Below are 14595 nucleotides of genomic sequence, written 5' to 3'. Positions count from 1 at the left end.
CGGGACTTCTGGGCAGAGTAGGGGACTCAGAAGGGTTGAATCTAGGAGCAAGAGACTCCAGCAAGACTTGGAGTAAGTCAGACTCACAGAATGGAGGAGAGGTAAAAAGCCACATAACAGAATGTAGATTAATAGAAACAGGTTAATTTAAGTTATAAGAGCTAGTTGGGAACAAGTCTAAGCTAAAGGTCAGGCTTTCATAATTAATAATAAGTCTCCATGTCATTATTTGGGTGCTGATGGTCCCAAAAGAAAGTCCAATAAAAAAGTCCAATTATACTTTGAAGATGAGGTCAAAATGACCATCCCTTTGCCATGTTGAGGTTTCACATCTAGCTCTCTCTTCTTACCCACTTACAGCAGCCACAACATCACAGTAAATGAGTATTTTGTAAAAGTATTCTCATGCGGTACAGAGTTTATTTTTAAAATTTGTAAGTTACTCAGATGTAACCACTGACTTAACATAGGTACTGCTGTAGTTTGGGATAATACTAGTATATTTCCATAAAAAGTGATGTAAGTTCATAATACATGCATTCCATTAACATCCACCTCCTTGCACGTACTTCCTACCTTAATTTCTACAGTATATTTTTTTCTTTCTTTAATTTGCCACTTAGAAGGCACCTTCAGATAGAGTTGTAGTACCCTGTGAATTTTAACATCTCCTTCAAATATGTCCAATTTTAATGAATGGTATTCACCTTGGATACTCACATTTCTAGCAAGATAGGGGACAATGGTACATGAGCATGTGCAGTGGAGGCAGAAGATAGATTCAAGATGTTTCAAGTATGCAAAATCACATGCAGATGTAAAAACAGTGCATCCAGTCAAAGGGAGTTAAGAAAACAATATATATACAGACACCCAGGACTGGAAGAACACAAATAAAATCCAACATGTAATTAACATACCGTGCTGTGACACCTGTTGCTTTCCATGATAAGAAGTCTGGGAGATCAAAGAAATGTCCCGCCTTGTCCCAGCAAGTCTCTCTCAAGTTCTGCCAAATTAAATATATATTAGAATCAATTATGAGATTTTTTTTTCCCCAACTCCTCTCCTCTTTCAAAAATGTTTCAAATTTTTCAAAACAAAAACAGAGCCAATAATGTTCATGAAAACATCTGTTCAAGGGCTTGTGGGAGTGTGGTATAAAAGTAGTATTTATATAGGAAAGAAAACATAGCAATTATTGATCCTTCCAAAAATGATCATAATCTCCCCTTTGTCCCCTTTTGCAACCTGGACAGGGAGAAGGCGCACTCTGTGGATATACAACCCAGCTTCTTGGAAAAGGCAAGAGGATGTAAGAATAAGAAGTTAAACAGCTCTGCACTGGAGAGAAACTGTACTAAAGACTTAAGGAATCTAAATGTGCCTTGCCATGTAAATTCTCCGCATACCAACTAGTACCAAAGGCAACTCAAAGAAGTTGCAACCCAAGCCAGCACACAGTCAAATCAAACAACTGCTGGAACAGTTTTAGACATTTATTTTATTCTATATTGCCAAATAGCCAGATTTTTTTTTCCTTGCTGCTGGGCGTTTCTTTCCCCTACCAATTCTGTCTGAACAATTCACTGCCCACTTACTACTCTGCTCCTTCCCAGGACTCATGTCCTCCTGTCCTTTGGGGTAACACTACAACTAATCTCTGGAGTAAGTTTCCAAGATTTCCTACTTAAGGTTATGATCATTTCCACACCTCCACACACATGATTATTAGGGTAACATCCTTCATTTCTCCTGCTCTGGAACCTCTGTGAGGTCAATAGTTTCATCTGCCTCAGTCACCAGGATACCTCTCCTCCAGCAGACTGAGTGGACTCTCAGCTGCTGAGTGGACACCCCATAACTCTAGTCCTCTCAGGATAAGCACTTGATTAAACCGGCAATAGACATGTGACTTAGCTAAGCTAAGCACGTTTCTTCTCCCAGGATTTTAAAATCAAAGTTGAAATGAAGCCATTCAAGTTCTGCCTGTAAATGAAACTAGATACGCAGTGAACTGGAAACGATGAAGCGTCTCGAGGTGAAGAATGTAAAGATGACAGAAAACAGAGCAAGAAAGACTACCTGTCACCCAACTCACTATGTCTTCTTGCTTTCAATTATTCTTTGTTACAAGACACTAAAAAAGAATTTATCATAGGCTCAGGGTTATTTGGGGAATCTAAAGGGAATGATGCCAGCTTCAAATGAACATATTGTACCTGTGTGGTGCAATGAAAACCTAGTGAACTACTAGATAGACTGCTTCATTTCTCCTTCCTGTACCCTTCTGTGACTGTCCTGATAGGTTATAGTGGGCTTTCCACCTGTGTGACTTGACCTCTCTGAGCAATACAAAAGCGCTAGAAGTTATTACATCAATTTTACAGACACATATCTGGCTTTTACATATTTTTATCCTCAGATTCTGGGGTTTCCCTACTTACTGGAAATCCATGTGGAAGAACTGTCTCCAGTACATGGTTCTATTAGAATAAGGGCATTGAAAAGTCAGATGTAAAAGCCACAGTGTTACAACCATTCTGTTACCATGTATGCGAAAGCCTCTGCTGAGGAAGAAGTGGGTCCTAAATTTCTTTTTACCTATTCATACATCTTAAGATCAAATAAAACAAAACTTACCATTTACAAAATATGCCTAACACAGCTATGAACTTTTATAACCCTGTACACTTAACAAGTCACAACCAGAAAGTAGCAGCCTTTGAAATTATGTGAGTCAAACTACCAGTATGCTGCTTAGATATTCTCAAAAACCTATTTCCATGTACTTTGTGGTTGCAACAGTTGGTGGTCAGGGAGAAGGCAGTCTCCTTCCTTAGTTCCAACTATGCAAGGCCAGTCACCATGCCCAACTGCCAAACCACTACAGATCAACCACTACTTCTAGTCAAAGCCAAACAATCATCCTGAGCTGAGAAAACAACTGTTTCTGTTAGGGTTTATGTAGGGTTACCAACGACTCTACATGATGAGCCTTCTGCCTGGATCCACACCAATGGCTTCTGTGGACAAAGATATCCAAGAGAACATCTCTAAGAGAGCTTCAAGGCTTTTGGCAATGTCCCAGGGTAGGAGTGAGCATTTCCTCCTGAGGTCAGACCAGCTTTATGGACCAAACCCAGAGACCTCAGTTATCCTCGGCATAGAATGAAGAACCAGAACCAACACGCTAGAAAGCATCAGGCATCTTTACAAGTAACATCATATAGACTCAGAAAGTTGTGTTTATGTATTTAGGAATACATATACACATATAATATATGTATGTAGAAACACTTAATGAAAAAAAAGCCATGAATTTGAAAGAAAGCAAGGAAGGATATCTAAGAGGTTTTGAAGGAAGGAAATGGAAGGGAGAAATTATGTGATTATATTATAATCTCAAAAGATAAAAGGAATTTAGAAAGAATGCACATGGTCATGGTAGAGAAATGAACAAATATTCCCTGCTTTCTCTACAAATGCAAAATCTGTGGATTGGCCAACAAAGGGAAGGGGAAGAGTCTGAGTGACAGGGATGTGTCTGGAAGCCTGACAACTGTTAGAGAGCCTGGCTGGCTCAGAGGCTCCCATAAAATTCTCCCATTGAGCTATGGGATATAAAAGTGTTTGCCATCAATTGTCATATTTGTCCATGAAGATAGATTTTTACCTAGTTCTACATGGAAATTTCTTTGTCCTTCATCCTCCCAGTCAGTGAAGTCCCAATCAAAGACTTGCTGAATTAATTATCTTCTTGTGTCCACTGAACCTACCTCAGGACAGTTACCGCCCTGTTCTTTCCATAATGTACAACACTGTCCTCATACTCTGTCTCCCTTGATTCTTGAGGTAATTCAAAAAGGAGAAGGCAATATATAATATTTACACCTAAAGATGTAGGAACTGAGGGTTAGACTCCAAGAGCTTGTCCCTAAGTCACCCAAGGTGTCTGCTCTAAGGTGAGGGCTCATTTCTTGCATTGTGTAGCCACAGCCATCTTGGTTCCTAGCAGAGCTGTGGGATCGAGGCCTTTGGAAATGTCTTGATGAAGCTTCCGCCATTCTTTACATGAGCGGAAAACAACAACAGCTCTAAACTTTTCCAAAAATATTTCAGAGATTCCCATGTCAATCTTGGGTGACTTACTTAACGTCTTTGGACTTAACCAAACCTCCATGCATGAGCAAAGGCTAGAGAGCACAGAGTGCAAGCTCTCCACACAGGTCAACTTCAGTTGTGTCTCATCAAATAGGAGCTTCAGATGCTGAAACTGTTAAGTCATTCTGTCCTCCAGATACCAAGGAACTGACAAAAATTAGTCTTTTCAAGAAACAAAGATTCAGCAGTGATTTGCGGTGTATGAATTGGCACTCAAGGCTTTACATTCCAGCAGCAGTCTTTTGAGCTAAGCAATCTATTGGTTTGAAAGCAACCAAGGAAAACAGCTCATCCTCTCTCATTTATTACTTCATAAAGCCACAGTATTTCTTGGGAAGAGGCTACTACTCAAAACTCACATAGGTTTGGTTCTCTGAAAAGGGGAGGGGCAGAAAAGTTATGCCTAAGATTCAAGACCAGGACTCAGGACAGCCTTGAGCAAAGAAGAGTCATCCTGATCCTACCGTGGTGTCTCTAGAAGGTGTGGGGTTTCTGCTTCTTCTAAGTGTTGAGGGAGATTATGGGGAACAACACAGTTATAGAAAGAGCACCAGAATGCAGGGGCTACATGAAAAAATTGGATTTGGTTTATTATTAATTAGAAAGAAATTCTATCTGGGTTATCTGTGGTATATATGAAAGGGAGGGACCAGGGCTCCCTAACTTCACATACAATAAATGATCCTGCCTACACATTCCAAGTTCCATACTGATCATATTTTCTAGAACTACCCATGGGAAAAAAAAAAACTTAACCCTGACTCTATATTCAAGTTTTGAAATTTGAACATGGGCTGGCAGCCCAGAGAGGTGAGATATTTCAGGAAGCCCAATCCTCAATGTCAGTCTTAACAGAAAATGATGCTGAAAACATGCAGAAATCCAACCAATACCTTCCTGGGATGAAAGAAACTATTGTGTGCTGCAGACTCCCATCGGCAGACAGGGAGCAAACACGAACAATGCTTCAAGGCAGACAGGCAAATAAACTGGGATTTGTGGCACCAGAGGCATCTTTCTAAAAGCTAAGATCTAACAATTCATTCCTTTGTTGAAAACATTCAACAGCTTCTTGTGGCCTAGAGCCTAGCCACTCTCAGTCCTGAGCCTAGCTCCTGGGCCTCTATTTAACTCCAGCTCACTCATAGATTCCTAGGATTTCCTTCTAGGATCATCTTCCAGGATTCTCTGGTAACCTTCAGTCTACCCTTGCTGCCTTTTTTCCCCCCGCTAAGTTCCTCAACTCATTCTGCTCTTCTGGTTCCATGCCTCTGTTTGGGCTCTTGCCTCTGTATGGTTTGACCTCCCCACTTGTTCTCCTTCTCAGTCTTCTATCCTTGATGCAAACCCAGCTCACATGGACCTTTGCTGAGAGTCTCTCTTCCATCACTGTAACTGATTATACTGATTCTACACACATCTGCCCAAATCCATCTTAAAAAACGACAAACTTCTTCCAGAGGGCAAAGGACAAGTGTAACTCATAGGGGAAAACATGAAAAAGAGCTTCCGGAGACGTAACGAATTTAAAGCTAGACACTGGAGCTGGAGAAAGATATGAGCAAAGGAAAGGTAATTAAAAATATGATGTATGACAATAATGTAATGAGTCTGATACCAAAGCCTGGTGAGTCAGCCTCATAACTTTATCATAGCGTTTTGTGTGGTTATATATCTGTCTCTAATGACTAATCAGAGACAGGGTTCAGAAGGAAGAGGGGGCTTTGGGCCTGGGCTGGCTAACACATGCTCCACAGGAAGGAGACCTTATTTGGAACCTAAAGATTAAATAGACTTTATCTATGTTACTGCTGAAGAAAACATCCAAGCAACAAAGACCTGAATTCAGTAGATAATCCCAACTAGAAAAGGATTTGTCCTGTCAATGAAAATAATTCTACTGTACAAGCTGTATATTTTCACAAGCTATATTTATAAGCACTCTCTCCTCTTTCATCTACCTTAGAGTTGTTGTACAGAAAGGTAAACTACTAACTCACACTATAGTTAACTTCCTAATCATAAGAGCATTACCATCTCATGGCAACTGACAGATTCATCAGTGCTTACTTGGCCCTTGAATGTGACACCACTATGTATATTTAGAAAAAAGGTTGCAGTTCAGAATCTAAGAAATATGACATCTGGCAACCCTGAGTTTGACTGCTGTCCTTACAACCTCCCAGCTGTGCTCCTTTAGAAAAATTAATCTCTCTAAAACTATTCCTTCAAATCCCATAGTACTATCACCTATCTCAAGGGGTAGTGTGCATATTGTGTAAGGCAACAAGAGACTATCAATGCTGTTATCCACCTTTATAGTCTTCAAAGACTTGATATGAATGTTTTTATACAATCTGTACAATCCTATAAGGCAAGGAAGCAAGAACTGCAACTTTCACCTCACAGATTATGAAACTAATGCCTGACAGGGACCACAATCACATGACAAGTGAGTGAAAAATCTGACTTTGCATCTTTAACACCCAACCAGTGCTAATTCAGCCTTCCACTTCCCCAAAAGTTTTTCATTTATTTAATGGAGAAATGCCAGGGCAGGAGAGATGCCTATCACCTACAGGACAGAAGTATGAATCAGTGCCCTTACTATGGAGGAGCAAGGGAGCCCTGAATGTCAAGAGGCTTTGGAAACATAATGTCTTGGAGTAGACAACAATAGAGAAGGTATGGACACATAGGAAAATGAGAGATCAACTCAATATTTCATGCTGGATCCTCATGTCCTTCTCCTCACTGCTTTCCTGTCTCCTTTAAGAGCATCTTTGTTTGGTGGATCTTAAAATATGGATGCTCCAAAGGGTAAAGGCCACAGCCACTTAACTTACTGTAAACATGCTCACTGGGAGAGCTCGATTAATTCTTTGACTCCAGGAAACTTCATAGTAAAACCAATTGAATCAAATTCCAACTTAAACTCTCCTCAGATGTGTCTCCTGGATGTTGCACTCACCTCCCAAGATTCCAATACAGAAAACCTGTTATCTTCCCCAAAATAGCTTCCTCCTCCTTGATTTTATGTCCGTTGGCCAAAGAAGTTTATTCTGTTTCTGCTTCTCTGTGAATTCTTATATCTAGTTATCCTTTCTGTCCAAATCTCAGTAAATTCATAAACAGGTTTCTCTCTTTGCATCTGGGTGTAAGTCGGAGGATTTTAGAGAAACAAAACCAACCATATATGCATGTGCATAAACAGATGTATTCAGATGCATTCATCATTGAGAACGTGTTGAACACTCCACGAAACTGCACATAGGCTGAGCTAGATGGTTTAACACTGCATGTACCTATTGTTCTAGTTTCATTTCTGTTGCTATGATAAAATATCCTGACAAAAAGTAACACAGGGAGAAAAGGTTTATTTGGCTAATGATCCCAAGTTATAGTCTATAATTTTGGGGAAGTCAAGGTTCATCACATCACATCCACAATGAGAGCAAAGAGAACAAGCACGTCCTTCCTTGCTGCTTTTGCTCAGCTAGCTTTCTTCACTCATATAGTCTAGGGCCCAGCCCATGAAATGGTACTGCCCATATTCAGGGCGGGGCTCAGAACACAATTAACAATCAAGACACCACACACACACACATACACACACACAGACATGTCCATGGGCCACTGTAACCCAGACAATCCTCAAGTAAAACTCTCCAGGTGATTCCTGTTTGCATCAAATTGGAAATTAAAGCTAACTATCATACTTTTAATACCTGGTGAATGTCCCTACCCCTGCTCTTCCCATCAGCTATTCACTGTCTGTCCTTCTCATTACATTGAATCTCCTTAAAGACAGAACTATGGTTTTATTGCAATCTATGCCTAGAATCTAAAATTGTATATGATGCATAGATGATGAGTAATGCTAGCTGAATGAAATAATAAGGGAATGAATGAACAGAGATACACTAACTAAATAACAGTTTGTGGGAATGAAAATAAGGAATGAATGGATGCATGAATGAATAAGTACTGTCCTAGTTTCCGTTGTTTTTTTTCCCCCCATTCAAGTTAATGGCTTTTCTCAGTCTGTTTCAGGAGCAGAAATATATTCTAGCCAAGCCTGACTGCCAGGAAGATAAATTCTCTTCTCCGGGTGAGTAGGTCTTTTGGAGAAGTTTCATTTTAATTGGAAAATGGATTCATTCACTTCCTGGCATGGGTTCCTGGGTCAGTGCAGCACCACTTTATGGCTGCCGAGCACCAACGGATAGAGGGGGACTGCTGTGAGAAAAGAGCTGCATTAGACTGGAGGGCCTTAGGACATCTGAGGATAACAGGTATCAGTCCCATCGAGCTCAAACACATACCCTTCTTTCCCAAAGATTCCTCCACTTAAACTTTACTCATCCTCAACCCTTAAAGGGTGGGCATTCTTAAGGATTCTGTGAGTACTACTTGGGCATATACAGCCTTACTTGCTCCTTTATGCAAGAGTTAGAGTGCTCTATCATCATTTCCCACTAGGCATACGCAAAGGCCACGAGTGATAAGTTACTTCATTGCTCAAGCAAAAGTAGTAAATGAGAATGTCATAACACCACCGGCCCCACCCATGATGGATCTACAGCTATCCGACCACGCAGAAAATATCTCTTCTAGGAATACATCTTGCATGGTTTTTCAAGGGTCCTTGGAGAAAGTAGTAAACTCGACAAGGACTTTGTGTCTAAGGTAAGACAATCCTAGCTTACATCTTTCCCCAGAATTCCTAGCACATGGCTGGGCATCAGCCAAGGCTGTCAGAATCTGTTTCATTGCCAGTATGTTTTTGGGGTGGAAATACATGATAATAACTCTAAAGATACAGGTTAATAAATTATAGTCTCTTCCTAAAAATGAGCTAAGAGTTTAGCAAGGGAGAGATGGGTGCCTCATATAATGTGAGACTAGCAAGGGCTGTGGAGGAGATGAATGATTACTCAGTGTGTGCCAGGATGAGCACAAAAAACAGGTATAGCCTCATGGAACGAACCCAGATTACAATATCACGACTTAAACACTGCTATAAATGAAGGTCATGAGACCCATATGTAGTAGGTGACTGAGAGAATAGGAGAACTATTAATAACATAATTGAGTTAAAGATAGCCAGACTCCAAAGATGGGAAAATGTGGTGGAACTAGCATTCAAAATAATTAATCATTTCAGAAGTGCTCCCTGTATACTAATTGTTGCTCTAGGCAGTTTACATACTTGCTTATGTGGTCCCTCAGCAGCCCTGCACTGTTAAGATATTCAGTAATATTACAGGACATGAAATTGAAATAAAGAGTAATTACATAGGTTGTCAAAACCAGGAACCTATGAAGTGGCATTAGAGCTAAGTGTACACCCTTGCTGTCTGGCTCTGGAGACTATGCCGGAACTGGGAGGGAGGTATAGCTAAAGAGGAAGTTGGAGATGATTACATTTTTTTAATCTTTTAAATTTTTTCCTTTATTTTTATTGTATGTATTCTATACATCTGTGCTGCATCATAAATGTGAAGTGACTGCAGAGTCCAGAAAATTCAAGATCCCCTAGGGCTAGAGCTAAATTGGTTGTGAGATGCCATAAAGGTGCTGGAAATCGAACCCAGGTCCTCTGGAAGAGAAGCCAATGCTCTTAGCCAATGAGCCATTTCTCCAGTCCCTGATGACCAAGTCTGAAGTCAACTAGGAAAAACAAAGACTCTGCATATGAAATACACCAGATGACAGCACAAGTTCTAAAATACCTAGTTTATGAAGCATAGAATCTGTATGGCCATAAAGGAAAGACAGTGTCATGAGTAGGAGTAATAAGGTAGGAGAGGAAAGGGATCACATACAAGGTAATGTTGGATCTCATATGAAGGGAAGGTAAAAAGTGAGGAAGGGGAGGTGGAGGGGAGTACAGACCATGTCAGGGGCATGGGCAACTGTGAAAAGGGTTCATTAAACCCTGAACCCATAAACAAGGAGAAGGAACTGAGAAAGGATTAGTCAGAAGGCCTTCTCCTAAAATCAGCAAGAACTCAGAAAGGGACGGGAGCCGCCATCCCTCCCTGAGGGGAGGATGATTGTGCGTGCAGCTTTAGGCCAATCAGGACAAGCACCTGGTGAAGATCCCGGAAGTGAACAGTCAAGAGGATGGAGGACCAGTTCCCACATGCATTTCTGACATGGAAAGAGGACAGAGAGCAGAGAAAAAGGAAAATGGAGGTAAAATAGAAGATCTATAGAGAGAAAGGAGCAAAGGAGATTAAGTAGGAAGGAGACAAAACAAAGACAAAAACAAATGGACAAAAAGACAAAGGGAGGAACGGGTAAGGAGAAAGAACAGGTTAAGCATGAGATGTAAACAAAAGGGGAGGAAGACTAAGTGAAAAGCAATGAGAGAATGTTAAAAAAAGAAAAGAAAGAAAGGAAAAGAAAAAAGTGTGAGGGTAACAGTGGGAACACAACAATGTCCTCGGTGAGACAGACCATGGGGAGAGAAGGGCAGAAGCCTGCCTGGCTCTCAGTCTGCACAAAGTCTTTCCTTTGGATGGATGAAGTCATGTCTGACGTCACTGTCTCTGAGTCAAACACCCCTCAGAAGGTGGAAAGGACACTATCTTGTATTCACTCCTATCCCCATGGATGAGAGGGGCTAACTCACCCCTCTTTTGCTTGGGAGCACTGTCTAGCATACTCTCACATTGTGTGGGATAAGGAGAATGTCTTGTCTGCTCAGAAAGAATGCTGCAGCCATGAGAGTATTCAAAACACCTCCTTGGATTGCTCAGGTTCATGTCCTTGTAGTGAGGGAACTAGCAGTGAATGGCAAACATCTGCTGGTTTTTCTGACTGTGGCTAATGGGCAAATGGAATCTATCCCATGATGTTCCAAAAGGGAATCCAAAATACATATACAGACTTCCAAGAACTTCACCAACTCCGTGCTTTTTCACCTGACAGGTCTCTTTTCATCTGATACCACCGAAGACTGTTGCCGAACTCCACTACTCCTAGTACTTATGACCTAACTCCAATTCATCCTCAGGACAACTTCCCTGTTCCTGAGCCCTTTGAACTATAAGCTGTGCACAATTTGAGTACAGCTTGAAACAGAACCCCAGTTCTACCACTCAGTGGCTACAGTACATGAGCCCCTGTTAGCCTATCTCACCTCCTCAAATAGGAACTGAGGGCTTCATGTTCAAATGTCTGAGGGTTATTTTGGCAATATCCTACCATAAGTTTCTAATGGGCTTTTCTTTATCTTGTTTCCAGGTCTGAAGAATAGATGTCAAAGAGGTCAAAAAATCTACATTTACTTTTTACAGTGACTTGTTTGGGATCCCATTTTGCAGGATGTCGTAAGTACTTTTGCTGTGGTTTGGGTAAGTGCCCCCACAAAAGCCCATTAAACTAAAGACGAAGGCATGGTAACCAGGCCGTGACTCTGTTATAAAGTGGAGAGACTTTAAGGAGTTGGATCCTCAAAAGAGAAAGCTAGGGCATTAGCGGCTGGCTGCTAAAGGAGATACTGAGACCCAAGACTCTTCCTCTTCCTTGATTAAACAAATAAATGAATAAATAAATAACTTTAAAAAAGAGTTTATTTTAACTATGAATATTTGATGGGGGTGTGCCTCAGCATGCAGCTGGCTGTGGAAGCCAGAAGCACTGGGCTCCCCTGGAGCTGGAATTCCAGGCAGTTGTGGGCTAGCTGACATCTGTGCTGGGAACTGAATTAAGAACCACACTTAACCACTGAACCATCTCTCCAGGCCCTCTTTTGGCCTCTTGACTACCAGGAAGTAAACAGTTTTCTCTACCACATTCCCTATATGATATGCTGCCTTGCCACAGGCCCCAAAGCAATGGCCACTTGGCTATAGGTTGAAACTTCCAAAAGCATGAGCCAAAATATTATATATGTATATATATATATATATATATATATATATATATATATATATGTGTGTGTGTGTGTGTGTGTGTGTGTGTGTGTGTGTGTATACGTGTGTATTATATATATTAGATTAGATCTCTATATATGAAATCTATCTAATATATATTAGACAGGGTCTCAATATGTAGCTCTGGATATCCTGGAATTTGCTTGTTGTAGATCAGCCTGACCTCAAATTCACAGAGATCCTTCTGCTTCTGCCTCACAAGTGCTGTGACTAAAGGTTTAAGCCGTGAATTTGTATACAAACCAAAAGATGATTATCATACCTTTAATATTAATTCAAAAAAAGAAAGTTCTTTTAAAATTTTTTGTTTGGAGAATAGAGTTTTTCTTAATGAGGGGTTTATTTTGAAAATAAAAGTTTCATTCCAACATATACTAATGCCATCAAAATAAGGAAATATTCAATGACAGCTTTCCTGCTCAAATGGCTTACAGAATTTTCTAGAATATATGTGAATATCCCTTACTAATGAATGTCTCTAATTTAAACCTAACCAAAATTACAACATTATTATAATAACTTTTATTATATAGTGTCAACAAGCTTATAAATTACTAGATCTACTAAAAATTACATGTGTGTACTCTTTCCTAAAAGCTGTCTGTAAAAATTAAGCATAATTTTTGTCAAGGGCTTGCCTCCTGAACAATGTAAATCCTATCCCCCTTCACTTTTATGTTACTTAAATGGATCCAGAAAGAAGCATATCAAAAGTATATCCCAATACTTCTCTTTCCAATAATCAACTGTTTTGCTACCATCACTGCCACAAGTAACCAATAGTTTGCTATATCCCTTCGGATACATAATATTGCCAGGGACTTCGTTTCATACATATGAACATCAGGGCCACAGGTGCATGAGCTGCCTAGATCATGTAGACAATAGGAAGAACGACTAGAGAGAAACCCTGGCCATGAACCCAAGCCCCACCTCCTAAAACCACCACCCAGCTGCTGTTTCCCAGAGCAGGGGAGGTGCTTGAGAAATACTTACATGGTGCTTCACCCTCTCTAAGGTCCCTGGGCATGTCTCTGACCCCCAGTCAAGGCCAGACCACACAGCTGCATACCAAGACAACTGCAAGAGGCATCTCTCTGATGGTCCCTAACTCTCCCAACATCTCTGTGGAGTTCACAAAATGCCAACGCTGAAGGACTCCAGAGGGCATATGCACCAGCTGTTCTCAAATTCCAAAATCATGGTGCTAGTCCATGAAGAACAATATTTTACTCATCAGTGGTTAAGTAAAATTTAAAATAATAATAATAGTTATTTTATTAATAAAATTATGAACATTATGAACATATACATAATTGTTTGGTTAAAAAAAAGAGAGACAATCTTCTAATTGCTTTATTTGCTTTAACTTGGATAAGTTTCCATACTCTTCAACATATCATTACTAGGGGAAAAACTATCCATCATACAGTTTAGACCCCTTAGCACTGCCATAATAAGAAACAGGCCAGGTAGTATAGTGGAGCCCTGACTCAGGAAGCTTTATAATGACATTGAGTCTGAAGACACCAACCATTGAGACTACAAAGCCCAGAAGCCACATTGAAGCAGCTCTTATTGGGGATGTGGCTATGGGTTCGATAGTATTTCCCACTGAGATCAGACTTTCCTTCACAGGCTCTACCCAAGTCATCGCCCCTACAGGCAGCAAGGTAACAATATATTTCACAGGAGGCCCTGATCACTCTTGTGATTCAACCAGCAAAGCAGCCACAGTTCAATGCCCAAAGACAAGCTTTAAGTGAGGTCACAGATGCAGGACCCTGGGGACTGAGAAAAGGCAAAGGACCAACTGAGCTATTCACTTGTTCTTTCTATTTACACATATTTGGGAAGAGCAAAGGAGAAGAGGCAGGGTTTCTAAGAGGTTTTTACATTGTCCTGGGGCTCATAAAAGAGTTTCTGGGCTGGAATTTATACAGTACAAGGAAACTTAAGACCTTACTCTCAAGTATGAGTCTCTAGATGTGAGTCAAACTTAGGATCTAAAATTTGGAAACTTCAATAGCTTTTTGTTTAAATAGTTCCTATTTACCTTAAAAACTTACATCAGACAGATGTGTTACATGGGAAACCAAAATGTTCACATAATGAGAAGTGGCTCTCTAATTGTCTCATCTGTAGAATACACAGAAGTACCTTGACTGATTAAGGCTAGAGCTGGACAAACTAGCCCTTGTGTCTCTTGTTTAAATCCAAGTCTTACATTCAGAAGCCCAGGCTAGGCAGACAGTGGTGCTTAGCATAAACAAAGTCACAGGTTAAATTTCTAGCATGGGGGATGAGGGTAGCATGGGGGGTGCTGGGGAGGCTTGAAAAATATTAATAGAAAATACAAGTCTGCATTCCAGTATTAGCAAGGTAACAGATCACAACTAATTACCTATCTAATTCTTTCATCTATAGCATCTTTATCTTCAGAAACAGTACTAACATTTTCCTCATTGGATGTTCACAGGAACTA

General features: G+C 40.4%; 1 protein-coding gene across 3 annotated transcripts in view; it reads right to left on the bottom strand.

Moving 5' to 3' along the window:
• The window catches only part of Fggy (FGGY carbohydrate kinase domain containing), a 404108-nt gene that overhangs the window by 326613 nt on the left and 62900 nt on the right, over positions 1-14595 (bottom strand). For all 3 annotated transcript variants that reach the window (XM_059254544.1, XM_059254546.1, XM_059254547.1), the window contains exon 5: positions 921-1009. In XM_059254544.1, the coding sequence (XP_059110527.1) occupies positions 921-1009 (89 nt within the window). The remainder of the gene's footprint in view (positions 1-920; positions 1010-14595) is intronic.

This window comes from Peromyscus eremicus, chromosome 2, assembly GCF_949786415.1.
Source record: "Peromyscus eremicus chromosome 2, PerEre_H2_v1, whole genome shotgun sequence".
In the NCBI taxonomy this organism is placed as follows: Eukaryota; Metazoa; Chordata; class Mammalia; order Rodentia; family Cricetidae; genus Peromyscus; species Peromyscus eremicus.
This window is presented reverse-complemented; position numbering and strand designations above follow the sequence as displayed.